Source organism: Malurus melanocephalus, unplaced genomic scaffold, assembly GCF_030028575.1.
Source record: "Malurus melanocephalus ecotype Western Australia unplaced genomic scaffold, MMel_1.1 scaffold_308, whole genome shotgun sequence".
In the NCBI taxonomy this organism is placed as follows: Eukaryota; Metazoa; Chordata; class Aves; order Passeriformes; family Maluridae; genus Malurus; species Malurus melanocephalus.
This window is the reverse complement of record NW_026623540.1, coordinates 902739-926980: the sequence shown is the minus strand read 5'-3', so window position 1 is coordinate 926980 and position 24242 is coordinate 902739. Positions and strand designations below refer to the sequence as shown.

The 24242-nt window shown below is 37.0% G+C and overlaps 1 protein-coding gene across 1 annotated transcript in view; it reads left to right on the top strand.

The window, feature by feature from the left end:
- Positions 1-4028: 4028 nt before the first annotated feature.
- AQR (aquarius intron-binding spliceosomal factor) overlaps positions 4029-24242 on the top strand; it is a 48412-nt gene continuing 28198 nt past the window's right edge. The window contains exons 1-17 of the mRNA XM_057377239.1: positions 4029-4196; positions 5039-5095; positions 5872-5912; positions 6918-6953; positions 9028-9148; positions 10412-10552; positions 12106-12174; positions 12671-12771; positions 13418-13494; positions 14707-14771; positions 16631-16747; positions 18156-18269; positions 19025-19128; positions 19599-19701; positions 20733-20853; positions 22425-22566; positions 23283-23461. Coding sequence (XP_057233222.1) covers positions 4101-4196; positions 5039-5095; positions 5872-5912; positions 6918-6953; positions 9028-9148; positions 10412-10552; positions 12106-12174; positions 12671-12771; positions 13418-13494; positions 14707-14771; positions 16631-16747; positions 18156-18269; positions 19025-19128; positions 19599-19701; positions 20733-20853; positions 22425-22566; positions 23283-23461 — 1684 coding nt within the window. The 5' untranslated portion in view covers positions 4029-4100. The remainder of the gene's footprint in view (positions 4197-5038; positions 5096-5871; positions 5913-6917; positions 6954-9027; positions 9149-10411; positions 10553-12105; positions 12175-12670; positions 12772-13417; positions 13495-14706; positions 14772-16630; positions 16748-18155; positions 18270-19024; positions 19129-19598; positions 19702-20732; positions 20854-22424; positions 22567-23282; positions 23462-24242) is intronic.

Below are 24242 nucleotides of genomic sequence, written 5' to 3'. Positions count from 1 at the left end.
CACCCAGTGCCATTCTTAGTAGTGTGTAGTAATAAATCTATCTTGCAACTTAAGTTATGCAGCCTGTCTGACTCTTTGTGGAGTACATAGGTATCTTTCTTCCAATTATGTTTRTCTCAAAGCCATAAATTTTTGTGTTAATTGGGTTTTTTTGCTCTCCCTTCTCCCTCTTCGGTGGGGGGGGAAAGGAGGGAACGTCGTGGGCACAGTTCAAACCACGACATCAGTATACAAAGAAAGGAATAAAACTATTCTTGAAAGTGGAAGTACAGCCACAGTCAATGATTTGGGAAGGAAGAAGTGTCTCTACCTATCAAGCCCCAGTGTCTCCAACAAAAAGCAATTGAGGCCAAAGACTCAATAGCCTTGGTTATGCACTGGAACTTTAAGCCAAGCTTGAAATTGTACTGATGGACAGCAGTAAAATGACTTCTGGATGGGAGAGCTTGGAGGAGTACAACAGTGCTGTCTGTCAGTGAGCTGCTTTTCTGTTTCATGAGAGTGGTATGAGCATGCCCTCATCTATGAGGGAACAGAGTCTCCAGGTTTCAAAATCTTCAATTCCATTTTATGTCAGGGTAACTTCTGTCACTTCTACTCCCCTGTCCACCAGGACAGGCGACAGTAGGGTTGTAATAGAACCCACGCCGTTGCTCCAGATCAAAGAGCCAGGAATAGTCACTGCTGCTTGTGCTGCAGTGACCAGGCTCAGGCACATGGGGGATCATCTGTCCCAGCGCAATGCTGGCTTGGAGTAGAACAGGTCAGCTGTCCATCAGACAAGATGCCTGTTCATAATTTTGAAGGAATCTGATGAATCGGTAAGAGAATTCCATCTTGCACCGTGAGCAAAGTGCTGGTATTTTTTACTTGCTTTGAACAAAACTCTGCCACCAGAGTTTACAAAGCTGCAGGATGGTATCCATACAGAATCTTCATCTCAGTGCAGGGGTTATTTATGTCTAAGATTCTGAAGGCTAAATCTCTGTGTGAAAGAGAAACAGTAAGAAGTGAGACAGTGTTTATATTATATAGATGGCACTGCCAAATCTACTTTCACTGGTCATGTCTCACTGATGACCCTAAAACAGCAACAAACAAAATAAATTAATATTGGAAATCTTTACCTAGGAATTATCTGGAGTTTTCATTCTAATAGTTAAGTTAAGTTCTGTGACTCTAGGTAGAACCTAAAATACTCTAAAATGTAGAAAAGAGAGAACACAGAACCAACCCCTGCTGATTATAACTAGGTACCTCATGTTCTGCTGAAACTGTGTTCAGGAGAGTATAATTGAAATAAAAGCAATGGCCTGATGACCTTGACTTACACCGTTTACAAAGAAAAGTAGAAAAGCATATTTTTCCTGGTTACAATAATGTAGAAGGGGAAACAACCAAAACAAGAAGAGTTAATTAAGCAAGAAAGCAGCATAGAATATAAATTGACTGGGACTGTAATGCAGCCTGGAAATGAATAATAGTCTTGAAAACTGCATCTACTCGAATGTGTGACTTTTAAATAATACATGTCTTCATGAATGAATTAACAGTTTTTTGAAAGGAATATTTGATTTTCTTGACATGTTAAGCCAGTGAGTATAGAAAGATGGAGAATTTCACAGAAGGCTGCCAGCATGAGGGGGTACAGGGTTTTATTTCTCCTCAATTACAAAGGAGTTTGGAGTGGAAAGTGTCAGATGTGCCTCCACTCTGGGGAAACTGAGACAGTTGTGAGCTGGGATGAGATTCCCAGATGGGGACAAAGGTACAACACTGGGTGTCACTATGCTTAGTCTCACCACAATTCTTTAAAGTTACTCTGCTCTTGAGGATTGAATGCAATGTATTTTTCCAAAGCACTAATATATCCTTTTGATATTGATTTATAGTCCTACTGTCCCAGCACTCTCTAAATAAACAATTTAGAGTATCTGTGTAGAGAAAAATTTAATGTATTATTTATAGGTAGGGGATCTTTATCACTTTCTTTGACTTTTCACTGAGGGATATAAACATATTGCCTAATATTAGGCATCTAATATTAGTTTCTGATATCAGAAGCTCCGTCAGAGAATGAGAGCACTTAGATTTGTCCTGATTTGCCCTTTGGAAGGATCTCTGTTGCCACACTGACTGTACTGAGATTTAAGATGACTGACCTCCTCACTGGGACACCCAAATGCCAAAAGTTAGGTAAATGTATGCAGAGATCATTGAGGTTTCGTAGCTTTGATAAYATAAGGAAATTTGTGGGTTTTGACACAGGCCTGATGATCCATCAGAAGCAAAAGCCAGAAGGTTTAGTTAGCCTTGCAGGGCTCTTCTAGTAAATTTATAAGGTCCAAAATGCATTTGCTTCTCCTAATTGTCCCATCTTAACACAAATCAAGCATTTGGTTTCCATCTGAAAGCAAATTTCAGCAGCTTTCATATTTTCAGCTTATATTTATAGGTAATGATCTTACATTCCTTTGTTCCTTTTTATCAGTTCTATAGCTTCAGTAGGTCCTTTCCTTCCTGCTATTTATCCCTTTAGTTCACTTATGGATAGCAAAAGGTACTCTTCTTTTTTTCATTTGCCAAACTGACTAGCAGTTACATTTTTACTTGTTCTGATACAGGCAAACATAAAGTATGTATGTTGATTTCTGAAGTAAAGAGAATTTGCCTAACTGTGGAAGGTAAGTTGGAGAGAACACTGTAGTGTTATGAGCTGAGATGCAGCAACATGCTGATGCAGATCAGCCAGCCAGCTAAGGTGAATTTTACTTGTATTTTGTATACCTGTCTGTGGATGTGAGTGCTAGCAAGAGATGGAGAAAGAGTAGATACCAAAAGGTGTAGTTATATTTTCATAGATTTTGAGTAGCCATAGTCAATCATGAGCTATAGTCTCTAGGCTGTTTAATTTAAATGGAAGCATCTTAATACACTGGGTTTTTCATTAAAAATTTAAGTGTCAGATAGAGTATATTGGTTCAAGTGTATTTTAAGTGCTTTGCAACTTTGTGAAAACAAAGTTTTCATCAAATATAGATTTCTGAAGGTTTCAATCACTAGAAAAGACCATATTCAATCTTCACTATTTACATAATTTGTTACTGGTACTTTTGTAACTTTCTAATTTTCCTAGTTGTCATCTTTCTTGATCTTCTAAAGTAAAGGCACACAGTAGCCATATTCATATCATTTATGAATGCAGGCATTGTCTGATCCTATTCAAGGTACTGTCATTATTTTTTCCATTCCCATTGTACATTCTAATTCAACTTCAAAAAGAATATTTAGTTTAACCTCTGCTTGAAGGAATGAAACAGAGATCACCTTGATATCAAAACAAAGGAGGTCATATTCAAACAGACTTCAACGGGACCTGCCTGGAAGTTTAAAGTACTCGAGTGGCAGGTGCTGGATAATGAGTCCAGAAACAAAGCACAGTAACTTCCCCAGGGAGCCTGTTAATTTCCTCCTTAATTAAATCTGTTTACCAGATTGAATAAGTTAATTGCAAACCATTCTAAAGCATTATCAAACTGTTGACTTCCTTGAGCATGCCTTTCCTCCATAGATTTCAACAGACTCGCCGAGTATTCTAAGTTGGAAGGGACCCATAAGAATAATTTTAAGTGAATGGCCTCGATTACGGGCACGTGGGTCGGACAGAGTGCTCACCCACGCTCAGGTCTCAGTGACAATTGTTTGATGTGACAAAGGGTGCGTCTTGTCCCCGTTAGATGGACAGAAGCCTGTGCCCAAAGTGACAGGAGTCCCCCTAAGCGGGTGAACTGAGCGTTAGGAGGCTGAGTGTGGCAGCCACCCCGTGCGCTGATTGCTCCCCTCATTTTTCCCTCAGCCTCTGGGCATTCCCTGACTCCCGCACTCCGGCGGTGTCGGGACGGAGCTGCAGCGGCGCGGAGCGAGCAGCAGATGGCGCCACCGCCGCCCGCCCGCCCCGCGGCCGCTCCGGCTCTCCCGGCCCCGGAAGCAGACTCGGCTCGGCTGCTCCCGGCCCGGAGATCCCTCCCTCGGCTTGGCCTGGGCGGGGAGTGCCGGGGCACAGCGGCCTGGGCCGGCTCTGCGGCTCCGCTGGCCTCACCATGGCGGCGGCGGCTGCAGCGGCAGCGCCCTCGGCCCCGCCGAAGAAGATCGTGGCGCCCACCGTGTCGCAGATCAACGCGGAGTATGTGACACAGGTAGGGTCGGCGGGGCCGGCGGGGAGCCGGGGCTCGAAGGTGTTTAAATAGCCTTCGTAGGCTCTGGGTGATGGGGAAAGGGTCTTGTTTGGTCGTAATTGAAGAGAGAGGTAATGCTTCTGTAATGTACGAGAGAGCATTCCCCCACGCTTCCGGGCCGGCGAGCTTTGAAAATCTGCGCTCCAGAATGCATCGGCGCAATACGCGGTGCACTGCTACAAGGCGTGCTKGAACGTGTGAAAAGCTGCCGAGAGTTCCTTGTTGCTGAAAGTTTTAACTGATTTTCTACACGTTGTCTTTTTTTCCCCCCTCCTTTCTTCTTGGAAATCTGCTTTCCCTCCTTTCCAGAGCATGAAGAAGTTTGAATAAAGTTGCCATAGGAAGCTCTTGTCATCATCACCCAGGAGTTTTGGTGAAGTGATCGCTGCAAAAAAGCCTTAAAATGCTACACTTTTATATATTGGTTCTAGTTACTTGCAGATTTCTCAAAGAAGCATAATCACTTGCCATTTGGGATTTGCAGTTCCTTGAAAGATAATACTTTGTTTTTGATGGATTTCTTGGACATAATTTAAGAATAGAAAATGTTTGTTATATAGTCTGTACATCTGAAATTTTTTCCAGAGGATTTAATTTCTGTTGGAGGAGCTTTAGGGGTAAAAACTTTAAATGGTTTATAAGCCTTTCTGTTAGAAAACAGTTTTGTTACTTGTAGTTAGCATGGATGGAAATTGAGCAAGATTCTAATGACATAAAGTTTGAGGATGGACTGTACAGGAGAGCTCTTGTATAATTACATAAAAATGTATGTATTTACCCTTTCTTTCTTTTTTCTTGTGCAGTTGGCAAATAAATACTGGGCTCCACATGTGAAGAAAACATTGTCTTTTGATGTAAAGGTAATTACTTCAGCAATTTTGTTGGGATGTAARTGAGGRTGTAAATGATGATTTCTYGATGTGCCAATGTTCGGTGTTGCTTATTTTATATGAGAACATAGGAGACAGCTTGGAAGGTCTACMGTTCCTTGAGACACTGTAATTTATTATGTATTTGTAGTTTATAAATGTGGGTACCTTTGAGAAGGTGTGCTGTAGCAGTGCAGTTATTTTGTATGCTATTTGTTCACTTTATTTTGGTCAAGAATTTACGAGGGCAGAAGACTTTTGAGCATCTCCTTTGAGGTTAAAAGATGGCCAAAAGATGCCAGTATTACTGTGTCCTTTCTAAAATTTTCTTTGGTGAGCTTTGATCAGACAACTTTATGGCCATTTTGGTCGATATTTGCATTTTGTATGTTTAAAATTTGGCATGGTGTGTTTGCTCTTGTGTGCTGCAGGGTACGTAAATGTTACGTTTCTTTTCCTTGTGGATGTTTGCCTAAATATCCCTGTTTGGCCTCAGTTTATTCAGTCTTTTTGTATTATTTGTGATAGAATTCGTCTTTCATTGTTAGAACTAGGATGTACATAAACAGCTGAACGACAACCCTGTGACATGATGTCAGTGTGCCTATTGCAACTGAAAGTGCACATTCTTTCATTCTCTTGGAGAAACTTGTTAAAAGTATTTTAATAGCAGTTAGCAGAGAGTAATTAATTCAGAGTAAGATGTCTTAATGCATCGTAATAACTTCAGTGGGTATGTAAAATTCTCTTAAAATTTTTTTCAATAGGTCATTGAAGATGTATATACAAAAGAAATTGTCAGGTCAAAGTAAGTATACCAGTTGCTTTCTCTTATTTACCACCTTTCCAACATTATCCTTATTTGAATTGTTTCTGATATTTGTTAGAATGCTTTAGAACTCATCTATATGTTGGAAGCAGATGAAAATTACACAAATGCATTTAAGTAATTAATGATTATGGTATTTCAAAGTCTGAATGTGGTAACAAGAGAGTTCCTAAATCCATAACCTGAAATATGACAGTTGGGCTTAATATTGTTCAGTTTCTTTATCTGGTGGTCTGCTGAGTTTTGTGTTGGTTTTGTTGTGATGGTTATAGAAGGCTGATCCCTTCTTTTATCACTAAGAAATGTAAAGGAAAAAAACTGTTGAGGAATGTGCTGCCTCTAGCTTTCTTCTCTTTTCTGGTTGCTGTTACCAGGTTCATGAAGGGAAAGTCTAGTTTCARTAAGTTGTACTGTCAAATGGGGAAGTCAGAGAATCTAAGATGAACTGCATTCTGCAGCTCTGTATACAGAAGTGTTGTAACTGTAGCGGAGCGTTTTGGAGAAGTTTGAGCTCTGCAGAGAATTCTCTGTATTTTTCCTGTATGAAAGCAATCTAAGAATTTGTCTTATGGAAACAAAACAAACTTCCATTTCCAGTCACTAAGAAAAAATACCACTGTGAACAGATTAAATATATAATTGTAGTTTTCCAAGAGTTTTCACTCTCAGCTTCTAGCAGTTTGTATCTTCAAGGCTATTGGAAGTGATGTCTTCATATTTAAAAGATCTACATAAATYGTTTAAAAATGTGATTTTAATTGCTTTTAATTGCTCTAGAACTTTAGCTTCCACAGTGTTACAACAGTTGCTTCTGCATTCAAGTGGTTGCTATTGCGAGGAAATGTCAGGACAGAAATATTCCTGGGTGTTTGTATAAGTTTCCTTATATAATGAAATAAGGAAAAATGTAGTCATTTTCCTGCAACTCAGATGTGTGTGGGAGGCTTTCTTTCTTGTGTTAATTGATTACTTTTTCCTTTTTAGGTTTGCGATTAGAAAGATAATGCTTCTTGAATTCAGGTAAGCTAATGGGAGGGAAATTTGGAGTTATTTTTCATAGAAACCCGTAAGGATGAAAATCAAATGCAGGGCAGTAAGACAGTTTGARGGTAGTGTCTTTGTTCATACTTTGTAAGGGCTTGAAATGTGTACTGAGGAAAATTAAGTGAGGAGAGTTTAATTTAAAGAGGAAATAATTCCATAAACGAAAGTATCATCTCAGGGTGTCTTGGTTTATAATTCTCAGTTTYTAGTCTATGTGGAGCACTGAGAAAAAGGGTGGTTGAAATAAGTRAAAAACGTGGGTCTGTAATTTGAAATGTGTCATTAAGCCTTAAATGAGAACTCACAGAAATTGGTGAAGTTTTTGGATTAAATYTCTTACTATGGGGTTAAAAATTAATTGTGCTTCAGCAGCATTGTTAACATTTTATTCTAATGAGACAAATGGAAATCTGCTTAAACAGTAATTTACCACTTCTTCAGACTTCCCTGGAAGAGCTTAGAGTAGTCTAAAGTTATGTAAATTAAATGTTTGCAATATGTAATTGCACAAACCCACAATATTTAATGTTCTGTTTAGTTCCTTTGTCTCTCAAATCTGAAGGAAGTACAAGGAGATTTTCTTTTTTTGAGGTAGATTCTTCGTTTCAAAAAGGCTCAAGTACATAAGTTAGTACCAGTAGTACAAAAGTAGGACAGACTTCCCTCAATTTTTTTCTTCTTAATTAGAAAAAGCTTCGACGAGATAATGTAAATTATGTAGATTATGGTTTAGGGTCTGACACTAACAAATGGCATGCAGTGGACTTGTGGAATTTGTATGTCAGCAAGAGCACAGGAGTTAGAGGTTCCTTTCCTTTCTGTGAACATTTAGAATATCATCAGCCTCTAATGTAACTGTAGTCCTTTCTGATCTGTAGCCTCATCTACAGCCATTTGTCCTGTAAGTAATTTTCTTTTCTTCCTTTGCCCTTCACCCCCAACTTCCCCCACTTTATCTCTTAAGCTCTTCTGTCTTGACCTTACTGAGTTTTTCCTGTCCTTCATTCTTTTATGTATGTTTACCTCTCTTGGGGACATAATAGTATTAAAACATATTGAAGTCTGTTGAAATTCCTATGTTGTATGGARTTCTATGGATTTTTGGGGGGTATTTCTCCTTCCATTGGCAAATCCAAGCTGTTGCGTAGCAGTATGTATTTCATCTTGTATATGCTTATGAATTTGGCTCAGCTCCATCTAAAGGTGTGCATTCTGGCTGAGCCCCTGGAAAGGGTAAATCCCACTCTGTTACTGAGCCTTTAGCTCCTGGTTACATACAAGTTCTCCCTGCCTTTTTGTTCCATCCTCTCTGGYACTTGTCTTTTTTGAAAGTATTGAATTAGCTTACTGTGAGACATCACAAGAGTTAGCTGGAAAAAATAAATAGGTAAAACTAAGCTGTCTCATGAAGTCTAAAAGAGAGTTAGAGCAAACATTGAGAGGAAGGAATGGATGAGCAGTTTGTTCAGGAAGAAACRAAATGTTTCTGCTTTCTGGTGGCAGTTGATAAAATAATATGCAGTGCAAGATTGGATTTAGAGGTTGCCTGCTCAGATGTAACTGTCTYGCATAGGAAATTAGAGAGGGACTGTCCAAATAGCCTCTCATCTCTTAAGGTCTAGTATATAGGTTATTCAGTAATACAGATACAGTTTTACAGTGGTGTCATTTACATCTTATACTTGGAAATGTTGAATATGACATTCTTTGGACATGTGAAGTTTTTTCTTTTTCGTTGTTTTGGAAAATCCATATGAGTTGTGTTGTGACATTGTATCGAGCTGTGGCTGCTTCTTGCAATTGAAAACCTGCTGCAGAATGTGTCTTCCTGATAAAAAACCGCATCTGTCTCTTGTAGCAGCTAGTGAGTCTAACAAGTTTTGCTTCAGTGACCTAGATGAGAGGTAACTTGAGGAACTACTCACAAACTATGAAGATGGCTTTAAGAGAAGGAGGAAAAAAAACAACCCTGTGAATAACTGCTCTTTTAAATGAGTGACAGATTATGTGGGTGGCTGCAACTAATGAAATACTCTTTGTCTCTTCACAGTCAGTACCTTGAAAATTACCTATGGATGAATTATTCTCCAGAGGTGTCCAGTAAGGCATATTTAATGTCAATCTGCTGTATGGTGAATGAGAAGTTCAGAGAGAATGTCCCTGCGTGGGAGGTAACTGATTTCAATTACAGCTAGAATTGACTTTGATCTGCAAGTTGCAGCTTTTACAGTATGCTCACTTACAGTGACAGAAGGTAGAGGAGCCTGTAGTGTTAAAAGGAAATGGTGCCTCAACTGGAATATCTCATATGGTGTATTAAACTTTGTGTTCTCTTTTGGAGAAAGGAATGGATAGGTGAAAATTACTTGGTTCCTTCTGGTGGGGAAGGCCTTGGTTCTGCTGTGAGATACTGAACATTATCACCAGCATTTGTTTTTTTGGTACTTGACTTTTTTGGCACTAAATACTTAGGTATTTACAGAGAAGCTCTTGCTCCGATATTGAAAGGAAAAAAAGGATTTATTTATCTGTATATAAAAGAAGGCACTACTGGAAGTCTAACTTATTATCCTGTAGTGTCTTAAAATATGTGCATATAATTTTCTACCTTTTTTGCTTTATATACTAAAATATTGTCTTACTTTTCTTTTTGTGTGTACTGTTTGGTTGGGTTTTTTGTTTGGGGTTTTTGTTGTTTTTTTGGTAATAATACGTTTAGAAATTATTTAATATTTCTACAGACARTGCAGGTTTCACAGGCTGTCTCCACAAGGTGGTACACCTCCCTTATTTCGGGAGCACACTTATTTTGATGTGGGTGCCATTACTTGAGTGCTGACAAAGCACAAAKGATTAATAACTTGCTCGTATTATGTCTGTGTGTTTTTCTCCCAGCATATGTACTAGATGTAATGAGAGGTGCATGTTACGTTCCATTCAGCTTAGTAAATTATTTGGTACATGAGTGCCTCTTAAAAGGAGCTATTTGATGAACATTTAGTTTATATTTTTCCTGTTGAGGTAGCTGAATGGAAGTTCCAGGACTATATTTAATCTCTGGTGTTTTTTACCTGGTCATTTTTTGCAGATCACTTGTAGCTGTCATAGTTTATCTTCTGCGTGGGACATTTTACAGTATTTTTGTGCAGTCACCAGTTGAACATTCCCACAACACTTCACTCATGCTTCTTGTTCAGTTTGTCCTGTGCATCACCTATTAGACTAGACAGAAGGTATAGTGGGAGGATCCCTTGTTAGGAGGATATCATTAGTCTGTTTTCACTTGTGCTGTCTGGTCAGAATAAATGAAAATGAAAAAAACTAATCCCTTCTTTTATAGATTTAAATGGATTTAGAGAACTTAAGCTATGTTAYGTGAACGAAGATTATTTGCATCAACCTGACTCAAAATTACCTTCCTCTTCTACTTCTAGACATTCAAAAAAAGGCCAGAACATTTTCCTTTCTTTTTCAAACGCATACTGGAAGCATTGCTGGTTGAAAATGAGAGTGAGTACTCTCTGCATGAACAGACAGTCCTGCTGCTTTTCCTTGATCACTGCTTCAACAGTTTGGTATGTTAAAAGTAATTGTTAGAAGTAAAATATTTCCAATGTGTTTATGCTGTTCTGTGTTAATAGCAGTTTAGTTTGAGCAWTTTTTTCTTATGAGGCAGATGAAGCAAAATTTTGATTTAAGGAGAAGACAATACTTGAGGGCTTTTACTCTCTGTTTAGGCTCTTTTGTTTTTCTCATCACGGTTGCTTTTCTCTGACACAAAAACTTGAAATTGGAGGATTGGCTCTTAGRCAATTTAAAGACAAGATTTAATATAAATTATGTATTAAAAATAGYACTTTAAAAAGTATGTATTTATATTTGAAAAAGTGCTTTTTATTTAAAAGCAGATTAGTTACTACTGTGCTCTTTTTAGTTTGCCTAGGAAATAAGACAAAAATTATTTCCATTAATTATTGAGRAAGACAGTGGGGCTTTTTTCACTTTCGAAACCAGCTTTAGATACAGTTTCTATCTGCAGTCCTCCTGAGTTAGTTTTAAGAAAGCATTGGACCGATTTGTGTTCTCAGTCTATAGTTAAAAYAGAGTTAAAGATCCTAAATAGCAAGCAGAAGGATTTACAATTATCTGTTACATGAAGCAGTGCTCTCTAACCGGTCTTGCCTCTGGGCTTTTTCCTTACTTACATTGCACATGGGATGTATTATTCAGAATCAGGGTCTGCACAAATAATAAAAATTGTCTTTCAGACAAAATAAATTTGAAAGTGTATTATTTGRTTTTGGAATTAGGAATGATTTTGAGAGCCAGTAACCAGTAACCATCTTGAACTTTATGTGTATAGTTTATTGAGATAGTGCTTTTCTGTAGTGGCCATGGTACAAATGCATCTTCATTTAAAATATTTTGATGGTGACTATGGAATCCTTCTTGTGGAGCACATTTCTAATGTAACATGAAGGGGAAGCTGGTGAAAATGTGCCTGTAAAAGCACACTGTTATTAGAAGTTATTAGATTCTTTGTGAAAAGCTGAATGGAATAGTCACAGTAGTGTTTTAAGTGAAGAGCACTTGTCTCAAGAGTGCTTAGAATGGAGTATTTGTCCATGAAGACATACTTAAGATATTAATGGAAATTTTTCAGTAGTTCAGGAAAGAAGGAAAACTTCGTGGGTCCGGATCACAGGCAGAGTTGGAGAGAGCATATTTGAGCCAACATGGAGAAAATTATTTATTTCAGTAATGGGAAGAGTGTAGATGGAGTGAGAGAGATTAAAAACAAGTAGAGAAAGCACAGTAGGGAACATGGGTTCAAGAATAGGAACTAACTGAAGAAGGAACATCAGTTCTCAACAGCTTTTGTGCTAAAAATACTTGCATGGATGGGGCCCATGGTGAAGTATTCAGAACTGACAGACTCCATGAAAAGAACCTAAAATACAAAGGTGTTGCTATAGTGCAATTTCCAGTTAGGAAAGTGAGAAATCTAGTAGAACAATATAGATACTTTTGTCAGATGGGAATGTACATTGATGTATTTTGTAAGACAGGCATGTCAGAAAACATAAGAATTCTTATAAAATTTTTTTCATCTGTAACTTTCTAACAGGAAGTGGATTTGATCAGAGGTCAGGTGCAGCAGCTCATTTCCTTACCGATGTGGATGGCTCTACAACCTGTGAGTGTAACACTGGGAGAGCAATTTTCTAGGCATTATCCAAGTCATGTAAATTCTTAAGTAATACTGTTAAGGAAATCTAATATTTGCAGCCTTGCTGTGGGATTATATTTTTGTGTGCTTTGCTTTGTTAAATTCTTCCTTGTGTGTTGCAAATGTCTATGTAATAGTGATTTTAATGTAATTTTTCATAAAACTGAGCTTTGTTGTTTATAGCTTCTTCAAGCTATAATTTGTAGACAAGGCCATAAGCCCACAGGGAGCAATGGAGCTGACATCTAGTCATGGCTGGACTCTCTCTAGCATTATAATGTTTTTATTTTACAGTGATGCTTACTGAGAATAGACAGAGACAGCTCTTTATTTCAGTTTGTTATATATTTTAATAAACCTTAAATAAATTAATTAAAATACCTTTTAATAAAAATACTAGACTGTGGTTTTATCTTATGGAAACAAGGCTCCTTGGTGACTGAATWACATTCTAACATTTCAGAATCGACTGGAGCAAGAGCTGAAAAAGACACCGAAACTAAGAAAGTTCTGGAATCTAATTAAGAAAAATGATGCAAAAATGGATGAAGAGTCAAGAATGCAGTATGTTACAGAAATACTTTCCTTATAGCATTCMTTGGGGTTCAGCTAAAGTAAATAATTTCAATTAAACAAGTGTTTTTTAGAAAACCTATGGTAGGTAAGGATTGTTCATATATGATTTCCTGAAAACTGTTTCAGTTTTCAGTAGTCATGCAAAATACTGAYAGAGAATTTCGTATTTTGATACTGCATTTGTGATATCAAATCTTAGACCTATAGGATGAAAGCATAAAAGTATATTCGTGTAGCTACTCACTTTTTTTCATGACCTTTAGCAAATGTTTAGCTCTTAGGCATATAGCTTATGCAAATATTTGAATAAATCTGTGTCTATCTCACCAAAATTAAATATTCCAATACCTTTGTGTTGAAAAGTGGTAAGGTGTAGCAGAGACACATTTCTCTTTGATACAATAAGAAGCATGGGTTGTTAATAAGTTTCTGTGCMCAAAAATGTTGCCTGCTAATCTGTCTGCCTGAGTGCAGAAAGAAAAGTTATCATCTAAACWGTTTAGGTGTGTTTCAAAGCAACCTACTACCACTGTATAAACTTTCAAACAGCTAGCTTTGTATTAGTGAAAGCTACAATATACTTCTAGTCTGCATTTAAGGAGTAATAATTCCTTTGTCATATGTCCAATTTTAGAGCATATCGAGAGAGAAGATTTCTTTCACAGCTCATTCAGAAATTCATTTCTGTTCTAAAGTCAATACCTGTCTCAGGTAATTGTGATTCTTATGTTACTTTGTTATCTGGTAATCTGTGTTGAAATCTTTTCTGTTGCTGAAGCAGCTAGTCCTTAAGGTATCAGCCTGGGGTTGGGGCTTTTCGTGAAACCTGTGCCTGTCTGCATGGATTTCATATCAAAATTAKTACTCAAATCTGTATATGCTTTAAAAATGAAACAGTAAAAAGCTACTTTAAATCTCCTTCTGTTCAGTATGTACTTAGTAAAAACAGTATTTCTGGGAACTGATRTTCTTTGTGTGCTTAGAGCCTTAAAGCATTAAAGAATTTCATACATACTTAGATGGTTTGTTAAATAGGTGGTATAAATGCATACCATAAGGCTCTGTCTGTTCATAGTGTTGATTTACAGTAAGAACAAAAGCCTAAGTGAAGTAAAATTCTCTAAGATTTGACTGCTTTTGATTTATATGCCATTGTGACAAGCAAAATTATCTGCTTGCCTGATTTAGAAGGGAAAAGTGTTTGTACAGGAAGGTGTTAGCCTTTTAACAGAAAAGGGTTATTATGCTCTAAGCACAGCACGATTTGGGTGAAATCACTTCCCAGAGTTCTGCATTTGCTGTTACACTCTTGGCAAACTTCAACTCTTACCTAAGGGCTCTAAGGGTAAATTTTGTGTAATGTGACTTCCTCAGAAGGGATGCCTATCCCCTCTGTTTTCCTAATGATGCTAGACCTACTTTAATAAGAATTACTTAAACAGTTCTTTGGAGTCTGTAAGAATTAGAGAGTCATTAAAGGAGACTTAGTGTGTTTTTTGACATGATTCTGACGGCCCCTTAGTAGTCACCACTGAGTACCTTTGAATATGGTCAAGGCCTTTTGCACACTTCTTAATTATAGCTTTTAAAAATGTATTTTTTGAGTACCTGGCATTAAAAGTTCATAAGAAACTTAATGGGCCATTGATATCTCATGGAAGTGAGCATATTTGCGTGTTACATTCCAGGTTTTTCAAAGTTGATAAAATCACTCTTGAAATTCTGGTTCTGTTACTCTTTCRTTGCTAATCTGAAGAATTTTGGATGTAAGAAAGGATTGTTTCAGAAAGAGAAGAATGTTTTAATTAGCTTTTAAGAAGATTAATACTATTCGATTTGTAGCATTTATTTAATTTTTAAAGAATTGTTCAAGTGTAAATATATTGTGATGTGGACGAATTAATTTTTTTTTTTTTAATCTAGGTCCTATTTCTATGGACAAAGTTCATTATTGCGAGAGATTTATTGAACTCATGCTAGATCTTGAGGTAAGTTATTATTCAGCCAGTTTTCAGGTGTACTTTTCTAGGTTTTAAGTGCATAAAGTAATTATTACAGCCTTATGCCAAATAGGAGGTGGTTATGTCACAGCTGTGCATGTGATTGCTTAATAGTGGTTTTTTGTAGCAGTGCATCTATATTGGGAACTGACCAGCAATGTTGACAAGCCAGGTGAATTCTTAGACAAAGCTAGGATCCTAAAGTGCTCAKTGAAGGGGATTTAACATTTAATAGTGGCAGTTGGTGAAAATGTATGATGCTTTAATCTGGTAGGAGTAATTCAGAATTATTCTTCCYAGTACATAACAGGTCACTTGTATCTTTCATGTTACAGGGTTAAGTCCCAGAAAGCAGCAGTAGTTTTGAAATGCAAGCTATTCCTGTTGATTGGAATTCATTATTTAGAAATACCAGGTCTGTTAYAGAGTAATGAGAGGTGGAGCAAGATTTTCTGAAATTTTTAAGCATATGCCGAGGAAGTGAGACAATTGTAGTCCCTACAGTACCAGTATTAAAAGTAAAAGRCATTAATGTAAAATTTCTTGCATGAGTTGATACTTATTTAGAGTAACTTCAGATTCAGAAAGCATTCTGAAATAAAACAGAGTTTTCTGAAACAGTATCACAGGGAACTTTAAAATGGCTTCATGTTGAATTTCTGCAGGCTAATTCTGTTAAATCACATAAGTAGTGTGTGTAGTTGCTTGTAGTTGCAGAAGAATGAATAATTTAAATAAGAGCTTGCTTTCTCATGTGCGTGATACACTCTTGCAAGAGAAGATATGTTGGAAGGTGAACTAAAGTCTGACTTAGAAGGCCGAGAAGCAGTATATGTTTAATATTGGTTCTCTGTAGGTATTACAGAAAGGTTAGAATTCAGACAGGTAATAAAGCCTGTTTAAGTGACTGGAACAAGCAAATAAGAAATWAGCTGTAAATCCAAGTCTTTTTGCCTTTGTAGCATGTACTGTGTTAATGGGTTCTTTTTACTTGTGTTGAAGACTTTTTTAGAATATTACTGTTTCATATTACAGTGCTAYGCTGCCATCAAAACTGGTGATTTGGTAATTGGAAAGTAATGATTCCATGGAGAGKTCTTACAATTTTATGAGTTTGTTTTTGTAATTATTGTGCAAAGCAATCAACGTTTTCTACTACAGATTATTTTATTTTCTTCATCTTAGTTCTAAACACCATGCTGATGTTTTTTTGGCTTTCTAAATTCAGTCTGTAGAGAGCAACTAATTTTTCTCTTAARTTGTTGTGGTGTATTACCATATGCTGTTCAAAAGTTGCTTCGTACATTAGGTTAAGCTATTTACATTGAGAAGAAAGATCTCTGTTTTGTTGTTATTGAGGATTTGGAAAACACTTAAGTCTTTCACAAAGAGAAGATGCCATATCATATTTAGAAGAAACAGTTGGCAAGTTTGAGGAAGACAAGCTTAAAATTAGTGAAATCAGTGTACAGAACAGACATTTAAAGCARTGCTGAAGCAGTTTGACATGTCATTTGTAGCACACAGTCATTATGTAGACATTAAGTAGCAGCATAATTGCTTTATTTAATTTATTATTTTACTGGCAGGATGAATTGTTGCTAATGGCAAGTTTGTACCATGCTCTCAGTTACATAAAAGACTTTAGTTCATAGCAGCTTACCTGCATAAACCTAGTGTCTTGGCATACATAAATGTTGCTTTAATACCTCTGTTAGGGTATTAGATGTGCAAATAACTGCAGAAGTTTATCTTAATATGCCTTCTTGAAATGGAAAAGTCTAAGAGGCCAGGATTTCTTAAATTTTGAAGAGTTGCTTGTATTAACATGAGGTTATKTACCACAGGCTTTGCTTCCCACACGGCGCTGGTTTAATACAGTGTTGGATGACTCCCATCTTGTTGTTCACTGTTACCTGTCTAGTCTTGCTAAAAGAGAGAAGGAGGGTCATCTCTTCTGCCAGGTGAGATACAAAGTTCTTGAAAATAACTTTTTTGTTCCCTTTGTTTCTGACTGCTGCACTTGTGTTGTTTTATATTTGTTTAAGATAGGCTTTTCTTTGGATGCAAACTAGATTTTGATTTAAATCTTTCACGCAATAGTTCTTTCTTTACCTATGTTTATGACTGCTSTTACATTTCATGGAATCATAGGATGGCTTAGGTTGGAAGGGACCTTAAAGAATATCCAATTTCACCCCTTCTGCTGYGGACAGAGGTACCTTTGACTAGACCAGGTTATTCAGAGTCTCCAGTTACTGTGCCTCACAAACCTCAAAGTAAAAAAATTCATCCTAATGTCTAACCTAAACATGCTGTCCTTCAGTTTAAGGCCATTCCCGCTTCTTCTGTCACTACATGTCCTATGAAAAGTTCTTCTCCAGCTTTCTTGTGCTCCCTGTAAGTACTGTAAATGCTGCTGTAACCTCTCTCTGGAGCCTTCTCTTCTCCAAGCTGAACAGTCCTGACTCTCAGCCTGTTTTTGCCAAAGAGGTGTTTCAGACCTGTAGTCAACTTCTCTGGACTTGTTCCAACAAGTCTATGGGGWTTTTTGTGTTGGAGACCYCAGAGCTGGACACAGCACTCCAGGTGGGGTCTCACAAGAGCAGAGTAGTATTTCTGTTTCTGTTTTTGGRAAGCTCTTAAAAGTAAAAGCTAGAAAGCAGTGCAGCTTCTGGCACTCTTTACCACACACATAGTAGAAGTTGTCACCAGTACATTCTTCTCATGTTTACTTTGACTTCAGTCTATCCTGCWGTGCAGCTATTTTTCACTCCTGTCCTTCAGTTTACTCACTTRTAGCTAGTGTATTGTTTTCTTATGGCAGGATCTGAAGATCTGTCCCCTTTCCTTCATCTCAACTGCTTTTCCTGCTGCTTACTATCTCCCCTCTCTGGCACTTGCTCATTTTCTCTGAGGGTTAGTATTGATGGAACACAAAGCCAGCAGCACATCTGAATAGTTTTCTTTCTCCAAGTTAAATAATCCCATTTAAAGGTAGGATGAATTTCAGAGCTGCCATCAGAGAGGTAGAAGGGTGCGACACCTCTCCCCTTTGTTAGTATGCCAAGCCATAAATTGGGTTCAGTGACCCAACCTTTGGCTAGATCACCTTACTGTGATTAGTTTCAGTTTCAAGTGCTGGTGTATAAAGGAACCATAGTTTGTGGTCCATAGTGTAATTTCAATGGCTTGTGGATCAGAAACCTAAAAACTGTTCTATGCTGCGTATAAACTTTAGATACCGCTCCTTAGTCCATTTCTTTTAGAACTTTGAGGAGTTCTCGTTTGTGCATTTGACCTCTATAATTGTGGTTTTGTTTGTAGTGTCTCTTACTGTTAATCCACTAATTTATGTTGATAATGCCTCAGCTTTTAGATATGCTCAAATTCTACACTGGGTTTGAAATCAATGATCAGACTGGAAATGCTTTGACAGAGAATGAGATGACCACAATTCACTATGATAGAATTACGTCTCTACAGGTAAGCAGATGATGAAGTGCTTATGGGAGACAGAGGATTTGCGTCTGGAAKAGGTGTGAAGTTATTTCCCAAATCAAACCCCTTATTTTCCCTATTGAGTTACAGGAATAGTTTTAGCTTGACTGGCTGTATCGTTTTGAAGACATGTAAAGCTTCTGTGTGGTGGGTGTAKCTATGACTGAATAATATGCTCCAGCAAAACATCAGGACTTGAAGTTACCAAAATGAGCTGTTCCTGTTAAGTCTGTTGATAAGGGAAAGCAGAATTCTTAGAGAGCCTGTGATGWTGCAGTAGGTGGCAGCATTTCCTCAAGATTAGTGTGCTTGTGTGCCAGCAGTGGTCCCTTGAATGAAAGAGACAAAGTAAATTCACACACGTTTTTCAGAGTTGTTCCAATCAGTTTCAACAGAACAATTCAAGGAAGCATAGTTAAATTAAACTTGTTCCTTGCTTTTCTCAGTTGCCTGCAGAGTTACATATCTGCTCTCTTATGTTTTATGTTAATGACAGCAAATGCTGATAGAAGGCTCTGTAAGAAAGATACTGTGTCAGAAATCCAGRAGTAAGCAATAGATGTTAAGAAAAATGGAGATTTAATCTGTTGTATTTCTTGTATTTCTGTTCTGGTAGGGTCTGTAGAGTGGTATGTGTTACGAATTGTAAGAAGCTATGCCTTTGTTTAAATATTTAAGCTGTTATGAAATTGTTCCATTATTACGCTCACATCTTGTTTTCATGCGTGGGTCTTTTGTAGAGAGCAGCATTTGCACATTTTCCAGRGTTATATGACTTTGCACTCTCAAATGTAGCTGCAGTAGACACTCGTGAAGCACTGGTGAAGTTATTTGGACCCCTTAGGTAAGTTATCAAATTGAATTCATTTGTTCTCCATATGATTTAATTTAACAAATTTCCAGCCTTTTTTTTTCTTTCTGAGCTCTCGTATGTGTTCTCACATGACTTACCAGTTTCTTCTAACTTATGGTGCCTTTACATATGCTAAAATAGGGAGACAGGGAGAGTTTGGGTCCACCAGTAGTGAAAAATAACTATGTTTTTCTTTTATTCTAATGAATGTGAGAAGGTACTAGTTTTTTGGAAAATAAGCTAGCTGCTTAAAGTCGTAGCAGTAATTAACTTGCAGTGGTTGACCCTTAACTTGTTTAGTTTATGGTTTTCCAGTCTTTCTGTAGAATTACAAGATAAATCATGGAAGCATGCCACTGTATTACTGTATGTATTGTAAATGCTGTGAATAAAAAGAATCTGCAGCAAGTGCTCGCTTTCGGGTTGTCAGTGTGATTGAGGCTTCCCCTTTCGCTGTGCAGCTCCAACGTTCTCCACCAGGTGGCGTCGTACCTGTGCCTGCTCCCGCCCCTGGCCGAGGGGGAGGACACGAGCCACGAAAAGGAGTTTCTGCTGGAATTACTGGTAAAAACATGGTTAATGCTGCTTGTACTCTTTCTGTTGAAAACTCAAGGCATAGCCACATTCAGCAACTACACTGCAGTAAAGTAGCCATTTAAGACATTTTGCTGAACCACCTGTGAACYATAGCAGTGTTATAGCAGTCGATGGCATATTAAGATGGGGCTTAAATCCATATAGATTAAGTATTTGAAAATGCCTGTTCATAAATATAGTTTCTCTGAGAAGCTACTGTTTGGTGTAATTGTAAAGGTCAGTAAGAAGAGTCTTGGCAATAGTTTTGAGTTCTTTTCAAAAAGAAGCTTTTTGCTCTTTATTTAGTCACCTTTTTGTCCCATTTAAAACAAAAAAAATCTACAGAAATAGCTCTAGATATTCAGTACTTATTTGGGCCTCAAACCAATTGAAATACTATTTGATGCACATCATGTTTTTTGGGATAGTCAAGGTATACCAATATCACTGAAGGCTTCTAATGTGATATCAGTATTCGAATAGCATAGCTGATTTTTAATAGCTCTTTCATAAGCTTGTTTTGTGGTTGTCAAATTCTTAAAAAATTGTTCATCCAATTTTCTGTGGTTTAGAGGGTAGYGATATGATGCCATATGGATGCCATGGTCAAAACAGACAGTTGGAATTTTCTGTCAGGAGAAAGAAGCTTGTTCAGATAACATATTATAGTACTGGRTAGATTTTTTTGTGTCCCAAAGAGGGAATTAAGAGTAACTGTTATTGAATGACTGAATATTTTCTGTTCTGTTGTGCCATTTTTGGTGTGCTGAATAGCCAAATGATTGTTTGATTTGATCACTAGTGTTGGACTATGACTATGACCMCTAGCTGGACGATGTATTTGTTCATCTTCATATTCACTGTGTGTATTTAGTCATACTAAAATATTTAGTTAAAAAATATTGATGGAGAAAATGCAAGTGACCACTAATAGTCTCGTGAATTAATTTGTATGTTTCAAAAATAGTTGTATTGTTCCTTTTTGTTGTAGAGAAGTTTGAAATGCCTCCTTTCCTTAGGTTTCCCGTCATGAGCGACGAATATCTCAAATTCAGCAACTCAACCAGATGCCCCTCTATCCCACTGAGAAGATTATTTGGGATGAAAACATTGTACCAACTGAATATTACTCTGGAGAAGGTATGATTAGTAGTTCAGTAAAGGCTGAACAGAGCAGTAAATGCTGCAATAAAAAAAAGGCATTCTGATGTATTATCTTTATTCTGTCCTAGAAACTTGCACACTGTACTTCGGCATCTTCCAGTATCTTAGAGTAAGATCGAGGGAGTTTTTTGAGTTATGAATCAGGAACTCTTGAGGTTAAGTTGTTAGCAGATATACGGTGGACTTAAAGAAAAACCCAAAAATCTATTTTTATACAAAGGTGTTTATTTGCTTCTGGAAAACAGATGTGCTGTACTACCAGCCGAGGCACAGGTAGGTTGGAAAAAAGTGAAAAAAGCTGGAAACAGTAACAGAAAAGCTTTTGTCTGTGCTTTGCACTAAAGGATGTTCAAGAAGGCCTTTCTAAAAAGGGCRGGGAAAGAGTGTTAAGAGAAGGAAATTACTAAATTGAGAACCTAATGTGCTCATGATCAAGGAAGCAAACTGCTGGTATTRCAAACAGGAATCATGTGGTTTTAAAGTTTGCAATATACAGCACATGTATTTTTGTCTAGCTACTTTTTTAAACTGTTGCTTTAATGTAGATCATGAGAAATTTTATTAGGAATGGGAAAAATTTAATTTGGAATGTGGAATTATCAAATAACAGTATGTATCTTCAGAGGCTGGTATAAAGTTTTTTCAGGTTTTAGCAGTGAGTATTCCTTACCCTTCTCCATGTGGTTTTGATTTAGAGGGTTTGGTTTGCATGGGTGTAGGCTTAAAGGTCATCTGCTTAGCATAAATTATTCTTTTTGGATAAATTCTCTGTGAAATAAGTATTAATGAGAAGAAAGAGAAAAGCAAGATGCTTTCACAGGTCTTAAACACAGGTGTCAAACTCGAATAATAGTCCAGTAATGTTAAATGAGTAACTTACAGGAATATTAATTATGCTTCTAAGTCGATCCTAAAATGATGGAAGCTTTGGGACCTGTCTAGGAGTTCTAATACTCCTTGTGTAGTGTGATCTAATCTTCCTACTTTTTTCATTCTGATTTAAAAAACAAACCAGTTCAGAAACTTCAGAGCTGTGTATTAAAATTTGATTTCTTGACTTAGTCTTTTTACTACATTTATGGTTTCAGTGGCATCTAATAAACATAAAGCATGGGAATTGGAGAATTGCTGGATATTGCATCGTTTTTATTAGTTTATGAGTCTTTTTCATCATTATTTAATGCTAGCTTAATTGTTGCATTTCCAAAGACCGTTACTTTGCCCTGCATTTCATTTCATAAAATCAATTCTGTTATAATCTGAATACRTGGATGGATTTAATATTTAAGTAGTTCACCGTTTTACTGCTAAAAGGATGAAAATTCCTTCAATCTTGTGCCAGTTCATTTAGAGGGAACCTGAAAAATACATGGTTTTTAGAGGTGCATATTGATAAAAGGGGTACTTTTTAGAATCTCCAAGGATAACAAGTGTGGCAGTTGGACAGTGAAGTGTGTATATATGTATGAATTAATAGAAACAGTGTATTAATTCATCTTTTTGTTTATCCTTCAAATRCCTCTTCCCTTCTACCCCTAAACCCTTAGGCTGTCTTGCACTTCCCAAGTTGAATCTACAGTTTCTGACTCTCCATGACTACCTGCTGAGGAACTTCAATCTTTTCCGCTTGGAGTCTACCTATGAGATCAGACAGGACATCGAAGACAGTGTCAGTAGGATGAAACCATGGTAATACTTGTTAACTGGCACAAACCAGTCTGTTGACTTCTAATCAAAGTATATTTAAGAAGAAATAATGATACTGTGTGGATACTAAATACATAGTAACACAGTAACAATATTACACAGATACTGTGTTTTATACTTACTCCTTCCATAAGGTGTTGCCACCCTAAGAGGTGATRTTTTGAGGGTTTGTGGATATTACAAATACATGCTGTGGATGTGTTAAAGGCAATATGGTGGATTCTAACAACCAGCCTTCATTGTGTTAAGATGGATGAGTTAGTTTTCCATGAGTACTAAGCCTTGGCTGACGTTAGGAAATATGGAGACTTACAATCAACTCCTCTGGTTTGTGAGAGGTGTTGCTGAGTATTCTTGAATTTACCATCTGCCACATTTTAGTCCTTTTTAGATTTAGGTTTATTTGGTGTGATACCTTCTTTACTCAGTAGTTGTTTTTTGTTGTCTTYCCTTTTTCTTTTTGCTCTGTGAGGTTTTTTTGTACAATGCTAGCAGAAGTTGCCTTTGTTTTTTGATATAAATCATGTTATGCTTTGATTCTAAAAAGCAGGATTGCATGGATCTAATTTAGTAGTACGTAAAGTTAAGAATTTTGCTTTTGTCTTTAAACTGTGTAGTAGATTGTTACATRGTCTAAAAACAGATTTAAAAYGTTTAATTAGATAATGACTAACAAAACTTTGGGGTTTATTTCATAGGTTATCAGAATATGGAGGTGTGGTCTTTGGTGGATGGGCTAGGATGGCACAGCCCATTGTCTCTTTCACTGTGGTGGAGGTGGCCAAGCCAAACATTGGTGAAAACTGGCCCATGCGAGTAAGAGCAGATGTTACAATTAATTTGAATGTCCGAGATAACATCAAAGATGAATGGGAAGGTACTTAACATTCTTTGAAATAAAGTGCTTAAAATAGGTGCTCATCAAAATGCATTTTGATGTAATCTTATTTGTAAGAAATTGGGGTTTTAATCCAAGATACAGATATGTCAGTCCTAATACACTGTTTAGAAGTCAGTTACTAAAATTCCAAGTTCAGCAGTTTATAGTTTACTCAAATGAAGATTGAAATTATTAAAATACTTAGACATTCATTGGCAACAGAATGTTTATTACTTCAGACTGATGTCATTCAGGGATCTACTGTAAAATTCTGTCCTTTATAGGACAGAACTTTATAGTGGAAAGTTAACTTAGCATTTTAAATAATGTGAGTGCTAAAAATGTCATATAGAAAAGTATGGGAAGTATGGTATCTGTGTCATACTCAAGTGGAGAGGGCAGATTTTTATTTCATTCAAATCAGTGCATTTTAGTAGTTTTTGGTATGTTTGAATGTTATGAAGTGCTGACTGTACCAAATACCATTTCTTATAAGTATCCACAGGCAACACTTCTTTTGCTTGGGGCTTTGAACTTTAGTTGACCGTGTTGGCAAGTGACATAGAAGCATGCACTTGTACTTGTATTATCAGTAAATGTCACTCCTTTCTCTTTTGTTAGAAAAACCTGATAAATGTGCTGGAGCTGCGTAGTGTGATTACAGGTCACGTAGCACAAATGCTAAAGCTGGACTGTGTGATAAATGAGCAGATACAAGTTTGGTACTTTAGATTTCTGTTAAAGTAGAAAATCTGGGAGGATGGCAGAGAATTCACGA